Source organism: Hyperoodon ampullatus (assembly GCF_949752795.1).
Source record: "Hyperoodon ampullatus genome assembly, chromosome: 3".
Lineage (NCBI taxonomy): Eukaryota > Metazoa > Chordata > Mammalia > Artiodactyla > Ziphiidae > Hyperoodon > Hyperoodon ampullatus.
In genome coordinates this window covers 97,074,907-97,102,871 of record NC_136916.1, presented here as the reverse complement: position 1 = coordinate 97,102,871, position 27,965 = coordinate 97,074,907, and the positions used below count along the sequence as shown (strand labels likewise).

Sequence of the window (27,965 nt, the reverse complement as noted above, 5' to 3'; positions counted from 1 at the left end):
CCCAGCAAACAGAAGTCCAGGACCAGATAGCTTCATGGGTAAATTCTACCAAACATACAAAGAAGAACTAATACCCATCCTTCTCTAACTATTCCAAAAAAATTGAAATGGATGAAACACTCCCAAATTCATTCTACAAGGCCACCATTACCCTGATACCAAAACCAGACAACGATACTACAAAAAAAGAAAATTACAGGCCAATAGCTTTGATAAATATAGATGCAAAAATCCTCAATGAAATATTATCAAACCAAATCCAACAATATACAAAAAGGATCATACACCATGATCAAGTAGGATTTATCCCAGGGATTCAAGGACGGTTCAACATCTGCAAATCAATCAATGTGAAACACCACACTAACAAAAGAAAAGATAAAATTACATGATTATCTCAATAGACACAGAAAAAGCATTTGACAAAATTCATCATTCATTCATGAAAAAACTCTCATCCAAGTGGCTCTAGGGGGAACATATCTCAACATAATAAAGGCCATTTATGACAAACCCATAGCTAACATCATACTCAACAGAGAAAAGTTAAAAGCCTTTCCTCTAAATTCAAGAACAAGATAAGGTTGCCCACTCTTGACACTTCTATTTAACATAGTATCAGAAGTACTAGCCACAGCAATCAGACAATAAAAAGAAATAAAAGGCACAGAAATTGAAGGGGGAGAAGTAAAACTGTCAGTATTTGCAGATGACATGATACTTTAATATAGAAAACCCTAAAGTCTCTACCCAAAAGCCATTAGAACTAATAAATGAATTCAGCAAGGTAGATGATACAAGATTAATATACAGAAATCTGTTGCTTTTCCATACGCTAATAATGAACTATCAGAAAAAATAGTTTTCCCTTTTTAAACCAATCTCTTTTAAAATCACATCAAAAAGAATAAAATACCTAGGAATAAATTTAACGAAGGACGTTGAAGAACTATACTCTGAAAACTATAAAACATTGATAAAGGAAATTGAAGATGATACAAAGAAATGGAAAAATATCCTGTGCTCTTGGATTAGAAGAATTAATATTGTTAAAATGTCCATACTGCCCAAAGCAATATACAGATTTGATGCAATCCTTATCAAAATACCCATGACATTTCACACAACTGGAACAAATAATCCTAAAATTCAGATGGAACCACAGAAGACCCCAAATTGCCAAAGAAATCTTGAGAAAAAAAGAACAAAGCAGGAGGTACCACCCTCAGACTTCAAACTATACTACAAAGCTACAGTAATCAAAACAGCATGGTACAAAAACAGGCACATAGATCAACGGAACAGAACAGGGAGCCCAGAAATAAAACCACACACTTATGTTCAATTAACCTATAACCTAGGAGGCAAGAATATACAATGGAGAAAAGACAGTCTCTTCAAGAAGTGGTGCTGGGGAAACTGGGCAGTTACAAGTAAAAGAATGAGATCACAACATTTCCTCACACCATATACAAAAATAAACTCAAAATAGATTAAAGACCTAAATGTAAGACCTGAAACCATAAAACTCCTAGAAGACAACATAGGTATAACATTCTTTGACATAAATTGTAGCAAAAATTTTTTGGACCTTTCTCCTAAGGCAAAAGAAATAAAAGCAAAAATAAACAAATTGGACCTAATTAAACTTAAAAGCTTTTGCACAACAAAGGAAACCATCAACAAAACAAAAAGACAACCTACAGAATGGAAGAAAATATTTGCAAATGATATGACTGAAAAAAGGTTAATATCAAAAACACATAAACAGGTCATACAACTCAATATCAAAAAACAAACAATGAGCAGAAGATCTGAATAGACATTTTTCCAAAGAGGACATGCAGATGTCTTACAGGCACATGAAAAGATGTTCAACATCACTAATTATCAGAGAAATGCAAATCAAAACAAAATGGGATATCACCTTACACCCGTCAGAATGGCTATCATCAAAAAGCCTACAAATAACAAATGTTGGAGAGGATGTGAAGAAAAGGAAACCCTTGTACACTGTTGATGCGAATGTAAATTGGTGCAGCCAGTATGGAAAACAGTACAGAGGTTCCTCAAAAAACTAAAAATATAACTGCCAAATGACCCAGCAATTCCCTCCTGGGTCTATACCCAGAAAAAATGAAAACACTAATTCGAAGATACATGTACCCCAATGTTCATAATAGCACTATTTACAACTGCCAAAATATGGAAGCCACCCAGTGTCCATCAACAGACAAATAGATAAGAAGTGTTATAAATATATATATACAATGGAATATTACTTAGCCATTAAAAAGTATAAAATTCTGCAATTTGCAGCCATGCGGATGGACCCAGAGAATATTATGCTTAGTAGAATAAGTCAGACAAAGAAAGACAAATACTGTATGATATCACTTACATGTGGAATCTAAAAATTAATACAAATGAATGTATATAGCAAAACAGAAAGTGACTCACAGATATAGAAGACAAACTAGTGGTTACCAGATGGGGAAAGGAAGAGGGGAGGGGTAAATTAGGGCTATGGGATTAAGAGATACAAACCACTCTGTATAAAATAGATAAGCAACAAGGATATATTGTATAGCACAAGGAATTGTAGCCATTATCTTGTAATAACTACTAATGGAGTATAATCTTAAAAATACTGAATCACTATGCTGTACACCTACAACCAATGTAATTTTGTACATCAACTGTATTTCAAAAAAAAAATGAGGTACTTCACACTAGAAACTTTTAAAACATCTGTGAAGCAAATCCTTATTTTTAATACCACAATTGAAACTGGTCCTCAATGTCACTAGGCTTGGTCCCTTTTGAAGTTTTATCTGACTCTGCCTTTTAGAAGCAGAATTTTAATATTCATAACAGACCTCAGTTCATCAAGGAAAAGAAAACTACATATCAATAATATTTGCTATTTAAAGAGAAAATGATAAATGGTTCTTCTATTTTCTTCCTCTCTGCTTACAGAAATCTCATCTGACATATTCACACATCTGTTTCCTGAGAAAGAGAGGGAATATAATGTAACACCTGAACACACTGCAATTTCTCGTTACAATTACATCTTTAAAGGGCTTTTTGCCAAGAAAACTGGTTTAGCGTGTTCATTTTTGATGTTTTGGTGTTCATTTTTGCATAAAGTACATAATGTCCAATTTAGTATTTTAGAATAAACTGATTAGCAAGTTATTTTAATAGTTGTAAATGCTGAGGTTAGTAAAAGAAAAACTCCAGCTTCAGATAGGCTGACCTGCTCTCAAAATAATAATGTAGGACCTATTCCTTAAGGTTTATTATGTAATAAACAGAAAGTAAAATTGGTTCATATATTCACATCTATGCCATCTTAAGCCTCCATACTCACAGGGTCATTTTAGTCAAACATTAGGATTATCTAGCACCATCAGAGGCATGTTTTCTAAAGTTATAGGTAAGCCACCATAGCTTCTTTCCATTAAGTCACATTAAGTTCTAGTTCATTCCATCTTTTCATGTTCTACTCAGTGACAAATATACATCAGTGTGACTGCCATTCACATGGAAGTAAAGTCATATCTTAGCAAAATGCTGTTCCAAAGCCCCACACACTGACTCCACAGGAATGAGACCTCATAGACAGTAAATCATCATACCCAACTAAGTCTGATTACAGTAGACAAAGGGGAAATGCAGATACTTTGTTTCTACTAAAAACCTTCTGTCCAAAAAGAAAGAAAGAAAATCTTCTGTCCAAAAAGAAAAGAAAATACAAAAAGAAAGAAAGAAAAAGAGTAGAATAAAGTTCTCATGGAGTATTTATTAAATGAAGATCTTGGTGGGAGAAGGCAGACCACACTCATTTAATTGAATCGCATGTTGTAAGTGAACTCTGCTGCTAGGTAAAAACTGTATAGCTTGTGGAATTTCACTAAAAGAAAAAAAGAAAAAAGTTCCAAATCTTTATATAGAATGTGAGGTTTGCATAATTCTTAAGCAATACCACCTGCTTTCATTCATAATGCAAAGAATAAATGTGAACCATACTTTCAGTGCATTATTGTAAAACTGGATAATTTAAATTTCTTTATTTATTAAACAGGCACTTGATTTAAGGCAGCACTTTGGACATAATAGAAGATGTAACAATGAATCAGAAGATAGGACCCCTGTCCTCAAAAAGGTTACACAATTCTAAGGGAGAAAAAGTGTGGGGGTGTGTGCAAAATGATGTCAAGAGAGTGTGTGTAAAATGATGTGATCAATACCCTTGGACATTCAGAAGAGAAGTAAGACTTTTAAAAGAGAAGACGAGGGAAGGTTACATTCAGAGAGGATGGGGTTAGAATTCAACTACTATTGAAGGGATACCTGAACAAGCCTGAGAAGAAAGGGGCCTGAGCAACATGGGAAAGCACTGGGAATCCTGAGCCCAGATGAGCTACAACCTGAAAAACATTTAGGGCACTAGATAGAGATTGATTTCAAAGGGAACTGCAGGTCAGAGTGTGGAGGCCTTGAACAGCAGGCCTGTTCAAGAATTCAGACTTCATTCAATAGGCGGAGGAGAGCCATAGAAGCTTTTTGAGCTGGGAAGTATGTTTATCAAAGTTGTACTTTGGGGGAATTAGTTTAGGTGGTTGACAATGGCAGGAGAGGAGAGACCAGAGGCAGGGAGGCCTGATCAGGTTATTGCATTGGTCCAGTTGTGGTAGGAAGAGCAAGGGAGGGATGGACATGGGAGACACTGCAGGAGCAGAACAAACAAGATTTGTAGATTGGAAGTGGGAAGCAAGAGAGAGGGAAGATTCAATGATGACTCAGATTTTAAGCCTGGGTAGTTGAGGTAACAGAAGTCAAGAGGACAATCTGAGTTGAGAGGGAAGAATGAGGAAATCAGTTTGAGGCCATATCTAGATGGCAGTTAGAAATACAGGGCTGAGGAGTTAGTTCAGAATTAATAGATTACAGATTAAATAGGTAATAGATATAGATTTAATAGACAATATATTTGAGAGTAATCTACACGAGAGGAAAAGCTGAAGCTATTTAAATAGACTCAACAAATACAACACAGACTATGTTAGACTTCTAACGTAAATAAATAATTGAATATTTGTTTATATCAAAAAACTGCCCATAGTACTTGTATCCTGTACCATTCTACCATTGTAAGATGCAACACTGGGTCAAAATTTAAAAAAAAACAAAAAACCTGACACTATACAAGTAGCTGGAATGGGAAGTTTGCATACAGAGACGAACAAAACCACAATGATATATGGCATTTTACAAATTCATTCCTTGGAACAAATTTTCATCACTGAAATTTGGAAGTTAAAATACTAAGCAAATCTACTCAAATTATTTGTATCCATTCAAACTAATTTCTCTTTTCCTCTGAAATCAACATTGTTTTCTGGATAACCATCAAGAATATGTATTAGTTACCATTAAGAATAATGCATTTTGTAAGAGTACTAATCTCAACCTTGATCTCATATGAACATTAATAAATACATTCATATGTTAGCATGCTCTTAATTGACCCCATTTGTGACTTTCAAGCATACCTCCTTATCCTACTCTACTTTAAACTATACTACCTTTATATTGAAGTGTTTAGTAAGGATTATTTTCAGTGTATTCTCCAAGCCTCACCTGGTTTGGGTTTCTCTGGAGGGCTGAGTTTCAGATGTTGGTCTTCGGATGAAAGGCTCACATTGATGCCATACAGTCGATCATCCAAGAAAGAGGGCCTTTTCAGTCTCCCAATGCCAAGAGTCTTTGACATAAAATAGTCTTTTGTGTCACCAATAACCTTGTCCTCAGAAAACTGGAGGCATTTCATATTATTTGCTTCAACGACAAGAGCTTGTGACATAAAATGCCCAGTCAAGGCTTTGGTGAGATAGTAGCCTCTAGATGTTTCACTTTCGGCATTCTCAGGCATATTTGCATCTTCCACCTCAGTGCTTTTGACCTTTGTTTTTGACCCATCTAGTGACTCAAAGAGAATAGATCTGGAAAGCTGGGGCAACTCAGGTGTTATATCCTCAATGTCTTTCTTTTCTCTTTCTGAAGACAGTCTAATCATGGATTTTTGTTTAAGTGTGCATTCATCCAGAAGACACCTTAACTGTTCCTCAGAGAGAAGTGATGTTGAATCTAACTGGTGGAATAAACCAAAAGTTTTCATAGTCAATTGATTAGTACAGTATAAATGCAAGTAACAGGAGATCTTTTACTCAAAACCCCCAAATAACAAAACCACTCATATTAAAGTATCCAAAATTGCAGGGGAAATGTACAACATGCCTAGAGAATAAGTTTAGAATCAATCACACATACTAAAATCCAGAGAAAAGTCCCACAACACTGATGGAAATGAACTGCAGCACCAAATTAACCACTAACACTCCCTCTACACATAGAGGTACCTTGAGCTGAAATGAAGATATTAGAAAAGCACCTTCGATTTTATCAGTCTTGGGGCATCAAACAGGGTAGCAAGTAACCAGCTCTTTGATAAATAGCCAGGAATCCTGCCATAATCTCCAGTAGGTGTTTCTCTGTTCCCACTACTCCTTGGTGTAAACCCTATCACCACCCAATTCCTATATCAGGCAAACAGGGCAGATTCACCTGCCCCTGGGGATTCACCACTCTTATGTCTGTCTACAACTTTCAGCAGACAATACTACCAAAGACAGAAAAGGAAGAGTGAAGGGGTGGTGCATCCTGAGATGTGTAGTTGCTTCAATGTTACAGGTCTAGACAGAGGCCAGGGACATTCCAATAGCAGTGCATTCTGGGAGGAGGATTTGATCATACACACGTAATCTCTGCTTGTAGATGTTATCAGGGCTGATTGTTTCAACCAAGATCTTAAGGATTTAAAAACATTTCTTCTCTTCCAGTGATGCTCTCAGGAAATAAATCAAACAAAAGTATAGAGCTATGTTCTATAAGAATTCAACTGAACAGCATGCCACCTGAATTGCAACAATGTCAAAAAGAATGTGATTGAAATATATTGAAAGACACTGAAAAAAATTTCTCCTTCTTTAAAGAATCAGCACTGTCCCTGATTTACATGGTGGATTATCTAGGACACCACTAATCCTCCTTTACAGGGGAATGAATTATCTGAAAACAAGAAATTCCCATAAGAAAACCTAATCATGAATTGTAATCGCCTTAATTTCTACTTCAGTAAGTTAAAACAATGCTGTTGGCCTACTTTGTAGTACACAGTAAGAATTAACCAAATATTCTGCATTTATAAAGTATTGGGGGGGAGCTGTTATTAGAACTAGTATATTTAATTTCCCATTACTGCGCAATGCTTCTAATGCATCTAACAAAAAGTAGTATATTAAACAAATTTTGTATCATGCTTTTAAAAAATATTATGTGTTTTAAAATTATGTTTAACTTCCATATATTAAAAACCAGTTTTCATAGTGGCGAGTACCATTATGAGTTTGAGAATAACAAGAAATTGTCTGGGAATATATTCTTAATAATCACCTGGGATTCAAAATTCAGGTAAATCCCCCTAAGGTTAATATGCACGTCAAAAAAAATAGGAGTTGAATTACATATTAGCAAATCCTACTTTTAATCACTAGACATTTCATGCATCCAGATGCATAGGTGCATTCCCTTCACCCTACTATGTAAATGTAGTCAACTAGAAAATGAAGGCAGCCCTTATATGGTACTAGATAACTAAAATATACCTTCAAAATCTGCATATATAAAATTCCTTATAATGAGTAAACAATTCCCTAGGATTTAGAAACCGCCCACTGAGTGTCATCCTCAGCAAACATCCAAACCAAAGGCTTAACATATGAAATTTCCAGACCCTAGAAAAAAATCAGTCCATACTAGAGCAAGAGGGTGAAGGATTATGGAAGGAGGTCTCTGGGAGGGGCGGGGAATAAAAGAGGGGGAGGTGGAAGATGGGTAGATCATCTGATATGTTTGCTCATGTCCCCAAATAATATTGATAGGATAGATGCTTGGAAGTTCTGAAGACATATTTAGCTAGACACACAGAAATTTAAGTAAAAGGAAAAATAAAGCAATTATGAACGCTGGGGAAAACAGAAAGCTAGTTTTTCAGATAGATAACAGAAAATTAAGCAAAAGAAAATAAGATAATTATTAACTCTAGGACAAACAAAAAAGTTGTACAAGAAAGAATACTATAGTATACTACTTGCTTTTGCTGTAAATCATGCTTTCACAGTCATCATAACATAAATAGTGATGACTGGGATAACCAAAAATTGTGATTTAACTATTTTGGAGAAGTGGTAGGAGAGAGAAGGAATGTTTGGAGTAACAATGTGAAATCCTTGGCTATAATTATAGGAAGTCAATATATAATTGATATAATAATACAGTACCATCATATTATTGATATGAAATGTTAGGTCATTGTAAATTGATATAAAACTGATTAGGAAGGCAAGCTATTAAGAAATAATATAGAGTTAAAGCAGGGGAAACCTTCTAAAGGAATTAAAAGGGGTTGACTCTGGAGAGCAAAACTAAGAAATGGGAAAGAATGGGCAAGGAGCTACCATTTTTGTTTAAAACATTTTAACACAACTATTTCTTTATTTTATTACTATAAGAAAAATTAAAATTAACTTAAAATAAAAAATAAAAGTGATTTAAATGCATTCAAAATTTTTAAATAAAATTATTTTAAAAATAAATATCTGGGGCTTCCCTGGTGGCACAGTGGTTAAGAATCCACCTGCCAATGCAGGGGACATGGGTTTGAGCCCTGGTCCAGGAAGATCCCACATGCGCAGAGCAACTAAGCCCGTGCGCCACAACCACTGAGCCTGCGCTCTAGAGCCCGCGAGGCACAACTACTGAAGCCCGTGCGCCTAGAGCCCGTGCTCCACAACAAGAGAAGCCACCATAATGAGAAGCCCACGCACCCCAATAAAGAGTAGACCCCCACTGACCTTAACTAGAGAAAGCCCGCACACAGCAATGAAGACCCAATGCAGCCATAAATAAATAAATAAATAAATAAAAATTTTTTTAAAAAATAAATAAATAAAAATAAAACTCTGGAATATTAAAATGAAATTCCCAACTGGCTATATCTTTGGGCATCAGAAGCAGATCCAGGTTTCATGGAGCCTGAAGTTTATGTAATATTGGAGCAGGGGAGGGTACTTCTTTAAGAAAAAGAATACAAAGTTACAAATAGAAAATAGGTATAAAAGTGAATTTTTCTTCTTTGGAATGTGAAAAAGATCACAACAAATTAATGGGGTAAAAATCAAGTCCATCTCTTACACTATCTCTTTAGGTCATTTACCAGAAATGCTTATGTTTCCTGACTGCAACCTAGCTTCCTCTCCCCACTCAAGGTTCATACAAGAGAGGGCCCCTGAAGCTTAAGCTTCACTGGTTTCATAGTAAATCTTCAGGGTGCTCCAAGATAAAGCATAACACATTTGAGTCTGTATGTACACAGAAATAAGCTCAACTACAATAACCCTGATCCTCTGGTGGAAACAGCCCAATGGGAAAGAAAACACAGAAGACTAGAACTTGGGCTTCAGTTCAAGCTTTGCCACCTTGTGCGTATCACCTAAGGGACCCATTTCCTGCAGCTGTGAAATAAGGAATTGAAGAAGATGATCTCTACATTAACTTGTAGCTCTAAACTTGCTTTTTATGAATAACTACTCTAAAATTAAAAATACATATTAGAATAAGCTGTCCTATTGCACCTCAGAATGTCACCTGGGTAGAATTTATGAAAACAATAACAAAAAGAGAACTTTTATTTCTTTAATTTCTTCACAATACCATCTTGAACTCAAAAAATAACTAAAAATTCTCTGGTCTCAAAACATTGTAAGTACAAGTGAACCAAGTATATTAAGCTCTCAAATTAAATTAATTTCATTACAGTGTTTCTGGGTGGTAAGACATCAGAACCTTCAACAAAGGCCACCTTTCTCATCTTTTGATTCCCTGCAGAGCCTTGCCCACAGTAAATGCTCAGTAAATCAGTGTTGTGGAAGGTTGCTGAGTGTTTTGAAATGGCTAAGTACTACATTAATATAAGTTATTTACAAATGTGGAACTGGACTAAATGGGGCTTATCACAAACATCCCTAATGACTCTTGCTAAGTCAGGGGCCATAACCCATACCCTTCATCCAGATTGCTTTGAAACTCTGAACTAATTAAGCTCCGTATCTGAACGACTGACTCACTGTGCAAGCACAGTCAAGTAACCATCTGTTCAAGTCTTTACCTCAAAGTATTCATCTTTCATGCCAGCTCTAATTTTCCAGTATTTCATAAACAAGTTATTATTCATGCTATTCCTGTCCTTCATGAAATTCATCATAGTGCATCTCAGTCTTCATTTTTCCAGACCAGAGCCCAATCTATTTTCTCTCCTTCTATGAAAGCCCCTCTTTTCCCATCCTCATTTAAGTAGTCTTTTTTATGGATCTTCTTTCTTGTTTTAGCCAAAACACACACACTCTGTAGTCATAGAGTAAATGTATTGGATTTTCTCATCAGGAAAAAACTATAGAACACTTGTGGTGTTAGTTCTCATGCATCTTGCTGGTCTTGTTGGCACCCCAGGTGATGTCGTACAGAATAATAAAAACTAGCATTTACTAAGCACCTACTTTGGGCCAGATACTGCCCTATGCATATTACATGTATCAATTCCTTTAATCTCCATAACAAACATATGCAGTAGATACTATTGTTATTCCCACTTTATAGATGAAGAACTGAGGCAATGAGAAATTAAGTAATCTGTCCTGGGTCATACAACTACTAGGTGGTGGGACTTGAATCCAGATAGTCTGGGTCCAGAGCTTATAGGCCTTACATAGCCTCTCACTGTAAATGAGTCCTCCCTCTACCATTCTCTAAGTATCCTTTTCCCAACTGACATTCACTTTTCTGTCCATTCCCTCAGATATTAAAAACTCTTCCTGGGCTTCCCTGGTGGCGCAGTGGTTGGGAGTCCGCCTGCCGATGCAGGGGACACGGGTTTGTGCCCCGGTCCGGGAAGATCCCACATGCCGCGGAGCGGCTAGGCCTGTGAGCCATGGCCGCTGAGCCTGCATGTCCGGAGTCCGTGCTCCGCAACGGGAGAGGCCACAACAGTGGGAGGCCCGCATACTTCAAAAAAAAAAAAAAAAACCTCTTCCTGTAGATTATTTCACTTAACTTTGGATTTTATTACTCCGACCACCTCAGCATCTTACACAGATTTATACAGTGTCCTCTACTTCAGCTCACTTCAGGAAAAAAAAAAAAAGACAACCCCACCTCCATTCACAGGGTGCCCACTGTTTATACTTCTCCACCCATATAAATACCAGTTTGGTGTAGGAGCTAAATCTGATGGGGAATGCAACTTGTAATTGCTGGTGAGGGATCACAGGCTGTGGATTACCTCACCCTCATCCCTGCCTCCCCTCCTATGCTATGTATGTGGAGTTTCCCCAGCCATAAAAATCTCCACTCATTTGGCACTGGATTTGTTGACAAGGCAATCAAGATTTTATGTCTCTGGTGCAGATAACCAGAAAGTCAAGTATTATAAACTAGCAGAGGCAATTTTGTCCTTTGATGTAAGCTTATGTCTGATGTTGGGTTTTTTTTCCCCCACAAACACTAAGTTCCTAAAGACCCACCCTATAACGCCAATACATTTATCACAAGTGAGAAAACGGTGGAAAGCCGGAAGTCCTAAATGATTAACAGCAAGAGTGTGGATATAAATTGCTTTCAATGACATCAAGTTCTACTTTAAAATAAACAGCTAGAAAACATCCCACCCTTTGCTTAATTACCAATATATAAGTTTACAACTCTCTGTTGCAGCCACTGCTGGCAACACTCAAGCAGTAGTTTAGTCAAGGTTTTTTAGCCATTAGGGACAGAAATCCTTATCTCCAAAAAACCCCAAAAACCAGGGTAGGCTATGATGAACTCCTTAAAAAACAGGGTAGGCTATGATCAACTCCTTTAGCTTTCGCTTGTCTAGAAATCTCTTCATCTCAGGCAGTAGAGGTGAGGGTTGATGTAGGATCTAAGAAGTCACCTCATGGATACCAATAAGCAGGAAATGAAGTATCAACAGGCCTTTTGGGGTCTGGAGCTGAGAAGCCCCCAGGAACCAAAGTCATGGGCTTCATTGTTCTCTTACTGAGTCCCTGTGGTCTCTTAACTCACTGCTTGTCTGATGCATGCTCCTCTCTGCAAACCAGCCTTCTCTGCTTATTAAAGGTTTCTGCTCTCTCACAACCTCAGCTTGCCCAGGAAGCATGAGTTAACTCTGGTCTGCACTCAGCATGACATTAAGAGTCTGGCACCCACCAATGACTGACAGTGGTCTCTATGTCTATTAGTTCAAATTTTCAAGCAAGATAACCTGGTTGGTCACTGACCAAATGACAGACTGAAATGTCAGTTTCAAGTGTTTACCACTAGTCCAATCACCTGTGGTGAGGGTCACATAGTATGAATTTGGCCACTCAAGTCCATGCTTTTGGGTAAGGGGGATTTCCCAAAGAAGAAGGCATGAGCAGAGCAGGGACCCCAAAATAAATCTACCACATTGCTAAACTAGAACTACTACTAAGTAAATAACCAATAGAAGGGACCTGACACTTAATGAAGTTTTATAGCCAACTAAAGGATTAAGAATCAAGGAGTTGCCAAACTTCACCTATCTCATTCAGTCTGAGCACTCACTGAATAGCTAATTGAGATATAAAAGTAGAATTACGTGTCAGACAATATTCACTTGTAGATAGAATGGTAAGACTTCCAGGTGGACTACAGAATAGCACTTTCAAGTCAATATGCTCCTAATCGGCTCATATAGGCTCAACAGAGTCACATCACTTGCGGTTCTTAAGAGTAAACAAGTCTGAAAAAGACGGGGGTAAGTGATTAGTGTTCCTCTGCATGTCTGCATCAACAAGTATACACTGCCAAGGACTCATAGAAGGAATAGACTTATTCATCCTTCCCCCTCCTTAGCTCCTTCCCTCCCTATCCTATTCCTCCCCCTTCCTCTCTTACACTGAGGCTACCCCAGTCACACAGAGGCAAGTCTGGTAGGTACAGTGCTCTTCAGAGGCCACAAAGGTCCCAGCGGCCAGGCAAGATCTGGCATATTTTTACCCAGAATAGTCAGAGGTTGTTCAGCCAGAGGAGGCTCTGAACTCCAGTCAAAAGGTCACTGCCAGAGAAACTATGTAAAACATTAGGAATAAGGGCTGAGGCCAGGTTGTAAACAGGAAAATGAGTCAGCCCCCAAGTCAGAAGCTGGAGGATCTGTGGATAGAATAACATAGTGTGAAATAGGTCAAGATGAGCGGCTCTGAAGTGAGTTCCTAAATGTCGTGATGGTATTGGAAGTCGGCTTTTACGCGGGGCCTTCCATGTCAAAGTAACCATGTAGCATAGGACAGACCCCTTGCCCAGGCCACCTATCTTCCCTGAATGACTAGGAGAGGCAGGGCTTGGAAGGGTTTGCCTGACGTGTTTGCTCCATGAAAGGCTGCTGTGCCCGTGAGCATTCGCTGATGGTTCTTCCCAGCCTAGGTGCCAGAGCTGGTCTCCATGACATCAGGCTTTCTGTTTCTAAGAGGACGAGAAGGGTGGGATGCCAGCAGGATCCCAGTGTATAAAGGAAGGGTGGGCACGGATGGGAGGCTCTAGAAGCAGGGTATGGGAGCCTCCATTCCTCTCATTTGAAAGGGGGCCATGAACTCAGCTTTAGTTGATGACACAGTCAGAAGGGTGCAGATGAGCCTGGAGGAGAGCTCGATCGACTTCACAACTTCGGTTTCTAAAAGAATGATGGGGAAAAGGGGCTCTCATTTTTCCATTCTGGGGGTAAATTATCATTTGAGCATTGCCAGCAGCTGCTGTTTTTTAGCAGTAGAGACAGCAGACCAACTTCAATCAGATTCCCCTTGTTCTGAGCGAGTCACTGGAATGGCCCTTCTGTAACACATCTGTCACTTTCTTGCCAGAAACAAGGCTTGGGTTCCAGCTCTGCAGCTGGAAGGAGCCTGGCACCCCTGTCCCACATTCTCCCAGCAAAACAAAGCTTAACCAGGAGGTTGTCAGAAATGAGGTGAGCAAGTTTGTACACAGAGCATTTCTTCTGGTCACAGGGGGCTGGAGCACCCACCCACCTACCCACCCATCCCCCACTCCCTGGGGAAATGTATCCTGTATGTTACTTTTAGAACAACTATGTCTCACTGCTATGCAAGATGGCTAGTTTATTGGATAGTAACAGTTATGAAAATCATTTGCACGGTCTTCTCTACTCTCAGTTTGAAGTTTATTTTTACTATGTAGAGATAAGTTGGGTCAGAGGAGGTCGTGATGGGGTCACGAGAGCCACTAGCTATTTAAATGCTTAAACGAGGGCCAGAGTCCAGATCAAGCTTCACCCTTTTGTCGGAGGTCAGCTGGGAGATGAGTCAAGTTAGAGCGATATGGTATCATCAGAAGAGATAACCAACAAGGACCTACTGTATAGCACAGGGAACTCTGCTCAATACTCTGTAATAACCTAAATGGGAAAGAATTTGAAAAAGAATAGATGCATGTATATGTATAACTGAGTCACTTTGCTGTACACCTGAAATGAACACAACATTGTTAATCAACTCTACCCCAATATTAAAAACAAAACTAAACTAAAGAACCCCTGTATATCCACAGGGCTGCAGAACTTTAAATACTTCTCTTGACATCATGTAAACTTCCCATTAAGGAGAAGGTGACCTCAGAACTCTGTCTCCAGGATCTTCAGCATGCGCTTTCTGGGCTAGCCTAGAAGCAGTGGTGACGTGGTCACTATAGGACCATCCCCAACAAGGGCTTATTTAAGGTCAGGTCAGGTGAGGATATCCAACAGGTGTTAAGGAGGATAACTGATCACAACTCACACCCAGTCCAGGAGGACACGGAGGAGGCCATCTACTGGTGCTGAAACAAAGTGGAGATACGGCATGGCCTAAAAGGTAGTACCTGACCTCACACGGCCTGTCAAGGGATCGAACAAAGCCTCCAGGCTCTGACCAAGAGGATTTCTGCTTTCCAGAGATGTGGGCCCTCAATTTGTGATCAGTGCCACATTCATCAGCTGCTCTGAGGACAGCTCTTCTGCCTTTTGCTGTGCAGTGTCTCACTATGGTAGCATTATCTAGACGGCCCCAATCAGAGAGAACCCTCAGTTGGACCCCAGCTGTCACTGAGCAGGACCCCAAGGGACCTTCCGAGAATAGGACTCCCCCACGCCCATGTCCTCTGCCTGCCTTCTGTCTGTAAAGAAACTCTACCAAAGCATAAGTTTAATCAGAGACATGAAAAAATGCAGAAGCGAAGGAAGACAGTCAAACAGGACCAAATAATAATAGTTTAGCCATTAAACAAAGTCAAGGACCTTTAGTTCCTCCTCAAGGGCTTTAGATAATACTCTGAGCTGTTTTGCAGGTACTGACGCTCCCACCAGATGGAGGAAGTGAACTGTATGCTGCCACCAGCTCATAGATCCCAGGCTGATTGGAACCACAAGGTTGATGTTGACTTCCTATTACCTCACCTCCAACCAATCAGAAGAAGGTCCACGAACTGATCACACACCCCACAACCCCCCTCCCTCACCTTCTCTCTTTTTTTTTTTTTTTCTTTTTTTATTAGTTTCTGCTTTATAACAAAGTGAATCAGTCATACATATACATCTGTTCCCACATCCCCTCCCTCATGCATCTCCCTCCCTCCCACCCTCCCCATCCCACCCCTCCAGGCGGTCACAAAGCACCGAGCTGATCTCCCTGTGCTCTGCGGCTGCTTCCCACTATCTATCTACCTTACGTTTGGTAGTGTATATATGTCCATGCCTCTCTTTCCCTTTCTCACAGCTTACCCTTCCCCTTCCCCATATCCTCAAGTCCATTCTCAAGTAGGTCTGTGTCTTTATTCCCGTTTTACCCCTAGGTTCTTCATGACATTTTTTTTTTTAAATTCCATATATATGTGTTAGCATACGGTATTTGTCTTTCTCTTTCTGACTTACTTCACTCTGTATGACAGACTCTAGGTCTATCCACCTCATTACAAATAGCTCAGTTTCGTTTCTTTTTATGGCTGAGTAATATTCCATTGTATATATGTGCCACATCTTCTTTATCCATTCATCCGATGATGGACACTTAGGTTGTTTCCAGCTCCGGGCTATTGTGAATAGAGCTGCAATGAACATTTTGGTACATGTCTCTTTTTGAATTATGGTTTTCTCAGGGTATATGCCTAGTAGTGGGATTGCTGGGTCATATGGTAGTTCTATTTGTAGTTTTTTAAGGAACCTCCATACTGTTCTCCATAGTGGCTGTACCAATTCACATTCCCACCAGCAGTGCAAGAGTGTTCCCTTTTCTCCACACCCTCTCCAGCATTTATTGTTTCTAGATTTCTTGATGATGGCCATTCTGACTGGTGTGAGATGATATCTCATTGTAGTTTTGATTTGCATTTCTCTAATGATTAATGATGTTGAGCATTCTTGCATGTGTTTGTTGGCAGTCTGTATATCTTCTTTGGAGAAATGCCTATTTAAGTCTTCTGCCCATTTTTGGATTGGGTTGTTTGTTTTTTTGCTATTGAGCTGCATGAGCTGTTTATAAATTTTGGAGATTAATCCTTTGTCAGTTGCTTCATTTGCAAATATTTTCTCCCATTCTGAGGGTTGTCTTTTGGTCTTGTTTATGGTTTCCTTTGCTGTGCAAAAGCTTTGAAGTTTCATTAGGTCCCATTTGTTTATCTTTGTTTTTATTTCCATTTCTCTAGGAGGTGGGTCCAAAAGGATCTTGCTGTGATTTATGTCATAGAGTGTTCTACCTATGTTTTCCTCTAAGAGTTTGATAGTTTCTGGCCTTACATTTAGGTCTTTAATCCATTTTGAGCTTATTTTTGTGTATGGTGTTAGGGAATGATCTAATCTCATACTTTTACATGTCCCTGTCCAGTTTTCCCAGCACCACTTATTGAAGAGGCTGTCCTTTCTCCACTGTACATTCCTGCCTCCTTTATCAAAGATAAGTTGGCCATATGTGCGTGGGTTTATCTCTGGGCTTTCTATCCTGATCCACTGATCTATCTTTCTGTTTTTATGCCAGTACCACACTGTCTTAATTACTGTAGCTTTGTAGTATAGTCTGAAGTCAGGGAGCCTGATTCCTCCAGCTCCGTTTTTCGTTCTCAAGATTGCTTTGGCTATTCGGGGTCTTTTGTTTTTCCAAACAAATTTTGAAATTTTTTGTTCTAGTTCTGTGAAAAATGCCAGTGGTAGTTTGATAGGGATTGCATTGAATCTGTAGATTGCTTTGGGTAGTAGAGTCATTTTCACAATATTGATTCTTCCAATCCAGGAGCATGGTATATCTCTCCATCTATTTGTATCATCTTTAATTTCTTTCATCAGTGTCTTATAATTTTCTGCATACAGGTCTTTTGTCTCCTTAGGTAGGTTTATTCCTAGATATTTTATTCTTTTTGTTGCAATGGTAAATGGGAGTGTTTTCTTGATTTCATTTTCAGATTTTTCATCATTAGTGTACAGGAATGCCAGAGATTTCTGTGCATTAATTTTGTATCCTGCTACTTTACCAAATTCATTGATTAGCTCTAGTAGTTTTTCGGTAGCATCTTTAGGATTCTCTATGTATAGTATCATGTCATCTGCAAACAGTGACAGCTTTACTTCTTCTTTTCCAATTTGGATTCCTTTTATTTCCTTTTCTTCTCTGATTGCTGTGGCTAAAACTTCCAAAACTATGTTGAATAAGAGTGGTGAGAGTGGGCAGCCTTGTCTTGTTCCTGATCTTAGTGGAAATGGTTTCAGTTTTTCACCATTGAGGACAATGTTGGCTGTGGGTTTGTCATATATGGCCTTTATTATGTTGAGGAAAGTTCCCTCTATGCCTACTTTCTGCAGGGTTTTTATCATAAATGGGTGTTGAATTTTGTCGAAAGCTTTCTCTGCATCTATTGAGATGATCATATGGTTTTTCTCCTTCAACTTGTTAATATGGTGTATCACATTGATTGATTTGCGTATATTGAAGAATCCTTGCATTCCTGGAATAAACCCCACTTGATCATGGTGTATGATCCTTTTAATGTGCTGTTGGATTCTGTTTGCTAGTATTTTGTTGAGGATTTTTGCATCTATGTTCATCAGTGATATTGGCCTGTAGTTTTCTTTCTTTGTGACATCCTTGCCTGGTTTTGGTATCAAGGTGATGGCCTCACCTTCTCTTTAAAAAACCTTTCCCTGAAAGCCTTCGGGGAGTTCGGGTCTCTCAAGCACTAGCAGCCTGGACTCTTTGCTTGGTGGCCTGCACTAAACACCGCACTTTCCTTTGCCACAGCCTGGTGTCAGTAGACTGGCTTTACTACACACGGGCGAGCAGACCCAAGTTTGGTTCAGTAACACACCCACATAAGTGAGACCCCTCAGAGAGATGCCCAACCCTGGGAACTGGAAAAGGAAACTGAATATTTCCTTGAATGGACGAGAAGTTTCCTAGCAGCACAGACAAGCCCAGGGGCCATGCTGCACTGGCATTCAAATGCTCCAACATGACCATACCCGGTTTATCCATCACCCAGAGCTGCGCACCTGCCTGCAGCTGGGCTGAGTGGATCTAACAAGGCTTGTGCTGCCCCCAAAGCTGTGGATCCAGGTATCGCTATTGATGCCACTGCCACGCCCTTCCTGTCACCCTCAGGCACATCATGCCCCTCTTGCCTCTCATCCAGGACTTCCCTATTGCTGCTGAGTTGTGACTTGCTAATGAGGTGTGAGATGCTCAGCTGGGCCACTTCTAGGCTTGTGCAAATCAGTCAGCCCTTGGAGTAGACTTTGACCAAGAGGGGAGAGGAACCAGTGAGTAAAATCCTTCCCCTTCCTCCTCCTGGAAGGACTGCCCTGAAATGTAGTCCCCCATATGGATTCTCTCTGAAGGTATCCCCCCAAGATGAAACAATCAGCGTTGTCGCCCACCCCCCTTCCCATTTCTGCGTTTCTGGTGTTGCTTTAGCCAATTAAGTGGCAGCCTGTGAGTTTCAGGCTCTGCTTTTCCAGACTGTGACAGTCACAGTAAGCAACAGCCTCCAAGTGCGGGCAGGGCTCTGGAAGTGGCAGCTTGAGCTGCACAGGATGAGCCTGGGAGCACTGGGCCAGCAGCTCCACCCCAGCCTCTATAAACTGATCAAAGGCTTCCAGGGCAGAGCTGGCTGCGTACAGACACTGCAGAGCTATGGCCAGCACTGTCGAGATCCTATGAGGCAAAGTAATGCTTTAGGATCCTTGGGACTCATGGCTTAATAGCTGGTTCCTACTGCCACGGCTAGACGGGAGCAGCAGAGCACTGCCCAAGGGATTGGCTCAAAGGAGAAAAGCCCTTGGAGTCCTGGGAGGACATCTGCCCAGGGCAGCCAGAGGGAGGTAGCAGAGCTGGAGAGATTATATGAATTGGAGCTAAGGGGAGCCAGCCCAAGTCAAAGCTTAGGTTTGAGTGTCAAGATAAACAGAAAAAAAAAAAAAAATGACAAACACGAGGTGTAAAAGTGGCCATGGAATGGTGTTCCATACCAAGTCACATCCACTGCAAAGACAGAGGAGGTCTGCCTTCATTCTGGGCGGGCAGAGTTCAAGACCAGGCCGGAGCTCTAAAGAAAGTTAAGCAAGAACAGACCCTACCCTGTCAGCAGCCACTGATGGATCAAAATGAAGGGCTGGGTAAGCCATGCAAATACGTGACATTCCTCTACATCTTACATGCATCTCCAGCATCCTTTCTCCATGTTGTTTTCCCACAACCATTGATATTTCATTTGGTAAAATGCCCCAAGTTAAGTGTTCCCTAGGCTGCATGTCATCTTTTTGAAAAAAAAACGAAAAACAAAAAAACCCACAAAACAGAAACCCCCAGGTGGAGAGGAAATACCCTTAACAACAGCATAGAGTAGGAGATAGAGGCTGCCATTTCTGAGTTCAAACCCCAGCTCTCTCACTCCTAGCTGTTCCATTCCATATTGGGCAGAGTATTTGACCTCTCAAAACTTCAAATGTCTAAACTGTAAAAGTGAAACAACAACTTGCTGACTCCTAAAAACTGGTTGTGAGGAGTACTAACAACTAACAATATGCAATGAGCATGAGATACATGCGTGAGGCTGCTAGCACCGCACCTGATGCAGAGTAGGTAGGATTTCAATCAATGCCGGAACACCAGGAGGAACACTACGCTTGACTGAGAAGCAGTAGTGGCTAGATAACCCTGTTACGAAGTTATCGACTTAAGTCTGTATGTTTCAAGTTCCAGTGGCCCCTACCACTGAGGGTCTCTCTGGGGTACCAGAAATAGAGCTTTGCACATCATGTCACAACTAACAATCTGCAATGAGTGAAGTGTCCTGTATACTCTAATGGATTCATATGGGGCTACAGCAACCAACAGATGCCAGGAGAGGACACACACAAGGGAAAGGTTGGAACATGAATCTTCGTCTTCCCTGCAGGAAGCTTACGCTTCAGGGAAGATGCTATTAAGTCTTCAGTACCAGAAAGTACCATAGTAACCAAAAAGGACCAGAAAGGGGCTGGTTTCAAGACACTTTTACCATTGCTCAAAATAATCAATGTCAGGACTCAAGATGAATTTTGTGAAGCAGAGGAATGTAGGTGAAATGCATTTATTTCATGCACAGGACACTTTTCCCTTTCACCAATGTCCCCTCCTTGCTGTGCTCCCTTCCCTAAGGCATCTGAAGACCACATGCTGCCTCCTCAGCCCTCTCCGCCTGAGCACACATTCCTCAAAAAGTATTCCAAACCATTTTTTTCTTTTTTGCAGTACGCGGGCCTCTCACTGTTGTGGCCTTTCCCGTTGCGGAGCACAGGCTCTGGACGCGCAGGCTCAGCGGCCATGGCTCACGGGCCCAGCCGCTCCGTGGCATGCGGGATCCTCCCGGACCAGGGCACGAACCAGCGTCCCCTGCATCGGCAGGCGGACTCTCAACCACCGTGCCACCAGGGAAGCCCCCAAACCATTTTAAATGTCCCACTGCCCTCATATCAAAACTTACCTGTCCTGAGATGTGTTTCCTCATTACTCTCCCTCAGACAAACAGATCTAGGTCCATCTATAATCCTCCCAAGGAGCAAGCTCGAATTTTACAGGAGCTTCTTCAAGTCAGAATGACTTAGTCCAAAGACATGATTCTAAGAATGGGAATCCAGGCCCCACAGCTGGATGGTAGACAATATTTGAGAGATACCATTTTTAGCAGCCTCAGAGAAGCCATATAGTGAGACCTAGTCTAGCTCTACAAATGATTGGTCCTGTCAAATCTCATCAGATCTGATTTTCCTCTTGGGTGTAAATCTCGCACCAGAGAGTTAACTCCATGTTTAACTTGTTAATCAAGGAGAGCTTTTTCTGGTTACAAACAGATTCCCAGGGTTAAACAAGTGCTCCTGAAGCTTTACCCAGCTTAGACATGTATCTGAAACATCTAATTATCCCTGTATAGTCTGCATGGCACACAACGCCTGACGTCATTACGTAAACATGAAGCTCCTTACTAATATCGCTGCTCAGTGAACTGTCCTTTTACATTTGCCAATCGGAATGTGAAATCATGTTACCACTACGAATAAGGATAGTATGCTGTGAACAATAACTGCCAAGTTTTGCTATGACCCAAAAATTGTGGGAGTTAAATTCTCTAAGAATTAAACAAAAAATCCATGTAGTGAACTGGATCCAAATTCATAAGGATCTAAATTGCTTGATGCATATTCTCTCTGAATTTAATTTTCCCTTCCACATAGAGCAAGAGGCTATATGAAAGGGATAACTCTTTCCACCTCCGTGGTTGTCGGGTCCTACATTAGGCAGGTGACCATACCAGCCCTGGTCATTAGTTAGTTGCACTGGGGTTGGGGTGTGGAGTTGGGGTATGGATAGAGTTTATATAAAGTCAAGGACCATCCACCATGTACCAAGAATGCTGACATACATTATTCCATTCCATTCTCCCAACTACCCAATGAGGGGAACTGGGAAATCATTCTCCCCATTGAACAGATAAGGAAACTAAGGCTCAGAGAAATTAAGTATCTTGGTCTAAGGCCCAGAAATAATAAAAACTGAAGCCAGAATGTAAATCCAGAGCTTTTCATACTCTTACTGTCTTCACACAGATGCTCAGAAGAGTTCGTTAAGCTCCATTTTCCAGGAGAGGCACTCTGGCAGCAGCATGGTACCATGACATGCCCCCTCCACACTCTATTTTACATCTGAAAATGTTATAGAGCAGGACAGCCTAAAAGAGCCCCTTCCACTTCATAAACTTGAAGGAAAAGTATGAACAAGAGGCCCCTTCCACTGGCTGACAGCTGCCCCCTGCTTCCCCCAAACCTGGAGTGCCAGGTTATATCAGCACAGCAACCGCTTCGTCTGCCTTCCCTGATAGATGTTAAGTTTCTCAAGACTGGGACGAGGTCCTCCCCATCTCTGTGTCACCATGTCTGTGGCACAAGAGAGGCACGAGGCAAAGTTTTATTGGCTATACGAAACTTTCTTTGGGTGCTCCTCCACCGTCTACAGTGGCATTCACTCTATAAACTAAACTCAGTGGTCTCAGTCTGTCCCCCCGGGATACGGCCCAGCCCCTTCTCTCCCCTGTGTCCTGTTCCCTCTGGACCCTGCTCTCTCCATTTGGCTTTGGAAGGTAATGGTTTAATGGATTAATGAACCTTCACTGATTATTTGGGAAGACCGGATAACAATGCCTTAACTCCTAAAGAATTCCCAAACATTTCAGATGCCAGCAACAGTAGTCAGACAGACAAATTGGCTGAAGGAAGAGGATACTTCTGGTCCTCTCTGTATCACCCTCCACAGGCAATGACTCACCCTAGCTGTGGATGCCTCCTCATCCCCACCAACTTCAGGAATTTAGTTCCACTGACCAAGGAAAAATGCTTCAGATTCACAAAAATTCCCAAGTGCAATAAAAAGCCTACACTCTGGACCTATCACTGTGATATTCACTACATGTTTGACATAGAGGTTTAATTTGGTCTGCCATGAAAATAGAACTGAATAATAATCACAGTCTTTGTAGTTAGGTTTAATTATGGAAACCTACTCATGTACTTATACAGAAAGCCTCACAAGCACAGCAGAAAACCATTTCTTTTCATAAATATTTATAGGTAAAGAGCCTTCTGAAAAGGTTCTTTATTAGTAAATAAATACTTCAAATAAGCAAGGCAAAATAGGGTCCCCACCTTTCATAGGATATATTTTCTAATCATGTCCTGTTAACATTCTCTCTTTTGATTTCCAGTGATAGGCTAGGACGAGCTCCAGCCTCTGCTCCAGGTTGGGGTGCTGAGTCACTTATTTAGAATGGAATATGCAGGGTATCAAGATGGACAAGTACAATCCATATTCAGTGTGGTGGTGTTGAAAACATCACCTAACTGAATATGTTAAAATATCCTGGCTGAAGAAATAGAAAAAAAAAAAAAGCAGTAGAAGCTTTATATCTTTGTACTTTCTGATTTTATGATATAGAAAATACTGTCCCTGGAAGTCAGACAAAATAATGAACAGCCTTTATCTCCTTTTAATCAAATTTCAAATTAATGTTTTAACTTCAAGTATGCATGGTAAAAACACAATTTCCCCTAAAGCAGTTAATAATAATTAATTTAAGGATGATAGGCTGAAATACAAAATGCATTTGGAAAAAATGGAAACACAGGGAAGTAGATTCATATAAGTGCTTCCATTTGCTGGATGTAAGTTCCCTTACTATAATTACCATTTTTTAATGTCCAAAATCTTCCCCACATAGACCATCCTTGTAAAATGCCAAAACAACTAACTTAATAAATCTAGTTTTTTAATTATTAAAATGCATTTTAGGGCTTCCCTGGTGGCGCAGTGGTTGAGAGTCCGCCTGCCGATGCAGGGGACACGGGTTTGTGCCCCGGTCCAGGAAGATCCCACATGCCGCAGAGCGGCTGGGCCCGTGAGCCATGGCCAATGAGCCTGCGCATCCAGAGCCTGTGCTCCGCAACGGGAGAGGCCACAACAGTGAGAGGCCCGCGTACCGCAAAAAAAAAAAAAAAAAAAAAAAAGCATTTTAACTGAATTCATTAGTTAATAAAGCCAGTGACTTTTTCATGACTAACTTGTTAAAATTAATTTTGTACTTATAAATTATTAGTCTATCAATCCATAGTATTAATATAATTATCATCCCATAACTAACTTACCATATTAAAATTAATAATATATAACTGTGAAGCCAATGGAAATGAAAATCTTTAGATGTAGTTAATTACTTTAATGAATACATGAAATTGAAGACTCATTAGGGATTTTAATACTCTGTTTCAAGACTGAAACCACTGTACATTATCAATCAAATTTATTTCAAATACATTTCATACTTAAAAGCTAGATATTAAAAGATTAGATGTCGGTTAGCATCATCTTCATGTAAGCTCAAACACTACAGTTGGTTGCCACACATACTGAAAGAACTGTAACAGCAGAGTAGACCACTGACATTCTTAAAAGATCTAACCTCTTTTAGAGAGACTCACATGATCCCCAAATTTACAAATACAGAAATATATGTATGGGCTCCTGACTTTCCCTTCAGTTCATCCACAAGCTCTACCACCCCATCTACCAGAATTCTATACCACATGCCCTGCTGCCCCCATCACTAGATGAACTCTCCATGCTTCTCTCTTTGGCCAATCCCTCCACTTGTACATGAGAGATAACCCCTTCTTGCCTACTCAAGGTCATTGCTTTATCAATTCTCCCCACTCTCTTCTGCATCACCACGTTCGCCTCTCTCTCCTGAATTATTCCTATGAGCATACAAAAAGTTTGTTCTTTTTCCACCTTAAGAAAACACCCACCTTTGACCCCATACCTCTCTCCACCCACCACTCCATTCTCTCATTTTTCTTTACAATAAAATTTCTTTAAACGGTCTTAATGTCATCAAATCCCTCTCCCTCTAATGTCTCTTAAGCCCACTCCAAACAGGATTTAGTCCACTCCATCCAAATTGCTCTTGTCCATGGTACCAATGTCCTCCACATTTCTAAAGCCAGCGGTCAATTCCCAGTCCCCGTCTTACCGGATCTCTCAGCAGTGTACGACAGCTGATGACTCTTCACTTGGCCTCCAGACCACTGCTCTCTCCTGACTTTCCACCTTCTTTACTGGTTGCTCCTCCTCGCTGGCTCCTTGGCTAGTTTTTCCTCATTTCCCCAACCTCTTTACCTTCAGGAATGCCCCAGGGCTCAATCCTTGGATCAATTCTCTTTTCTACTAATCTCACTACCTTGGTGATCTCATGCATCTATACAGGGTTAACTCCCAAATCTGTACCTCTTGTTTGGACCACTCCTCTAACTTTATTTTTTATTTTTATTTTTTTTTGCGGTAGGCGGGCCTCTCACTGTTGTGGCCTCTCCCGTTGCGGAGCACAGGCTCCGGACACACAGGCTCCGCGGCCATGGCTCACGGGCCCAGCCGCTCCACGGCATGTGGGATCTTCCCGGACCGGGGCACGAACCCGTGTCCCCTGCATCGGCAAGCAGACTCTCAACCACTACGCCACCAGGGAAGCCCCTAACTTTAAATTCATCTGCCCCACTTCCTATTTAACATCTTCACTTAGATATGCAATATGCACCTGAAATTTAACATGTCCGAAGCCATATTCTTGATCTCACCCTTAACCCTGCTCCTCCCACAGTCTCCATGTCAGTTAACAGAAACTCCAGCTTTCCAGCTGCTCAAGTGAGAAAGCTTGGAGCCACCCCTGGTTCCATTCTTTCTCTCACACCATGTCTACAATATATCTGGAAATCTTTTTGGTTCTACCTCAAAACATATCCAGAATCTAACTTAGTCTCACTTCCTCTGTGCTATCACCCTAATCTATCATCATTTCCCACCAGATGCTGCATGTCCTCCAGATTGCTCTCTCTGCTTCCCCTAGCTGCCCTATTGAGCATTCTCAACCCTGAGAATCCGATCAAAAATGTAAGTTACACCATTGGGTGCTTTTCTACTTAGAATCCTCCAATGGTCCCCTTCCTCAGAGTAAAAGCCAAACTCCTAGGAGTTTGGTTCCCCTATCACTGTTGGGTTTTTATCTCCTATTTCCCTCTTCATTCACTCCATCCAGCCACACTCACTACCTTGCTGTTCCTTGAACATGAGGGGCATGCTCCTGTCTTAGGGATGTTGCCCTTGCTGTCTACCTTCCTGAAACGGACCACCTTCCAGCTATCTTCACAACTTGTTCCCTCATGTCTTTCAAGTATTTGTTCAAATTTCACCTTCTCATGGAACCCTTCCCTGACCACCCTACGTAAAAGTACAACAGCTTCCTTCTGTACTTCCACTCCTGATGCCCCTTCCCTGCCTTATTTCTCTCCATACACAGCACTTCCCCTTCTTACATTCTCTATAATTTACTTGTGTTTTGTTGCCTTCCTCCTTCCACTAGAATGCAAGCAAAACGTGGACAGAGATGTTGACTGCTCATTTCATGACTCTATCCCCAGAGCCTAGAAAAGTATTTTGACATAGTAGGAGCTTAACAAAATTTGGTTAATGAATGAAATACTTTTTCTTGGGAGAGGTATGTGTTGCACCTGTATGTGCTCATACCATGACTTAAGCATCCTTTTTTATTCTCTGGTAAAATTTGATCTCCTACTTGATGAGCGATATTTGCACTATTTGGAATCTTTGCTCGAATAATTTGATGAATCACTTTTTCTTACTTCTGTTGTCATAGTAGTATCACAAACCAATATGTTTCTTTTGGACAGTCTAGTGATTTTAAATTTTTTTAATTTAAATGCCTTCAAGAAGAATGTGTATATTCTCTAATCTGCCAGGACAATCCTTCTCTCTACTGTCCTACCCTCATCCATCTCATACATTTACATAACCTTCCTGCTCTCTGAAGGAATTTCACTTAGCAGCACCTGCATAGAGCATATTATAGATTTCATAAACTAGCCCCATTTCCAAATGCAACTTTCTACTTTTATTTGTCAACAATTCCATTTTTTGGCCAAGAACCATAACTTTCTCAAACTACTTTTCCCTTTATTCATTTCCATCACCACATCAGCATATGATCCTTTCAGGATTATTTCTCACAACAAAATAAAGTATCTATAACACGGTGAGAATTACTCTGTCAGTGGTAAGGGACAGAGAAAGGAGCTTCACTGTTGTGTGGATGCCAGCAGACTGCCTAGATTGTCTCCTTCCTGCTAGTACACACGTTATCTTACACCAAGACATCGGTGGTACCTGCTATATCGTGCTCTTCAGATCCTATTAGCATGTCACAACATATTGAACTAGCCTGATGTCCTGTGTGATGAGCAACAACCTTGTGGACAAAATGGTGTCACAGTGCCAGAAAGGAGGTATCACCCACCCTGAGGCAAGACAGTGAAGTTATTATGCTGCTCCTACCAGATAAAAGCAAACTGTTTCTAGAGTATTCTCTGCTTATTTGCCTAGAGGAAAAGGCATTTGCCAGATAAATAAATGCACCACAAATATCAAGGCATGTGTTTGGTTGCTCCAAAAAAGAGACTATCTTAAATGGAGCAAGTGTCCTCTAATCTCTGAAAGGTCTTAATATTGCCTTTTCCCTGGTTACTCTAATAAATACACTCAGGTCTCTTTTGTAGAGCCCAGTCTAGCAAGTTTTTGACCTTGCTTCCATTTAAAGGATGTTGGGCTTATGAACTGATCCCTGTCTGGGGATTAGGTGAG

The 27,965-nt window shown here is 40.6% G+C and overlaps 1 protein-coding gene across 1 annotated transcript in view; it reads right to left on the bottom strand.

The window, feature by feature from the left end:
• The window catches only part of FSIP1 (fibrous sheath interacting protein 1), a gene marked incomplete at both ends in the record, with an annotated part of 215,831 nt that overhangs the window by 8,562 nt on the left and 179,304 nt on the right, over positions 1-27,965 (bottom strand). Inside the window, one exon of the mRNA XM_079699616.1 lies at positions 5,650-6,160. Coding sequence (XP_079555742.1) covers positions 5,650-6,160 — 511 coding nt within the window. The remainder of the gene's footprint in view (positions 1-5,649; positions 6,161-27,965) is intronic.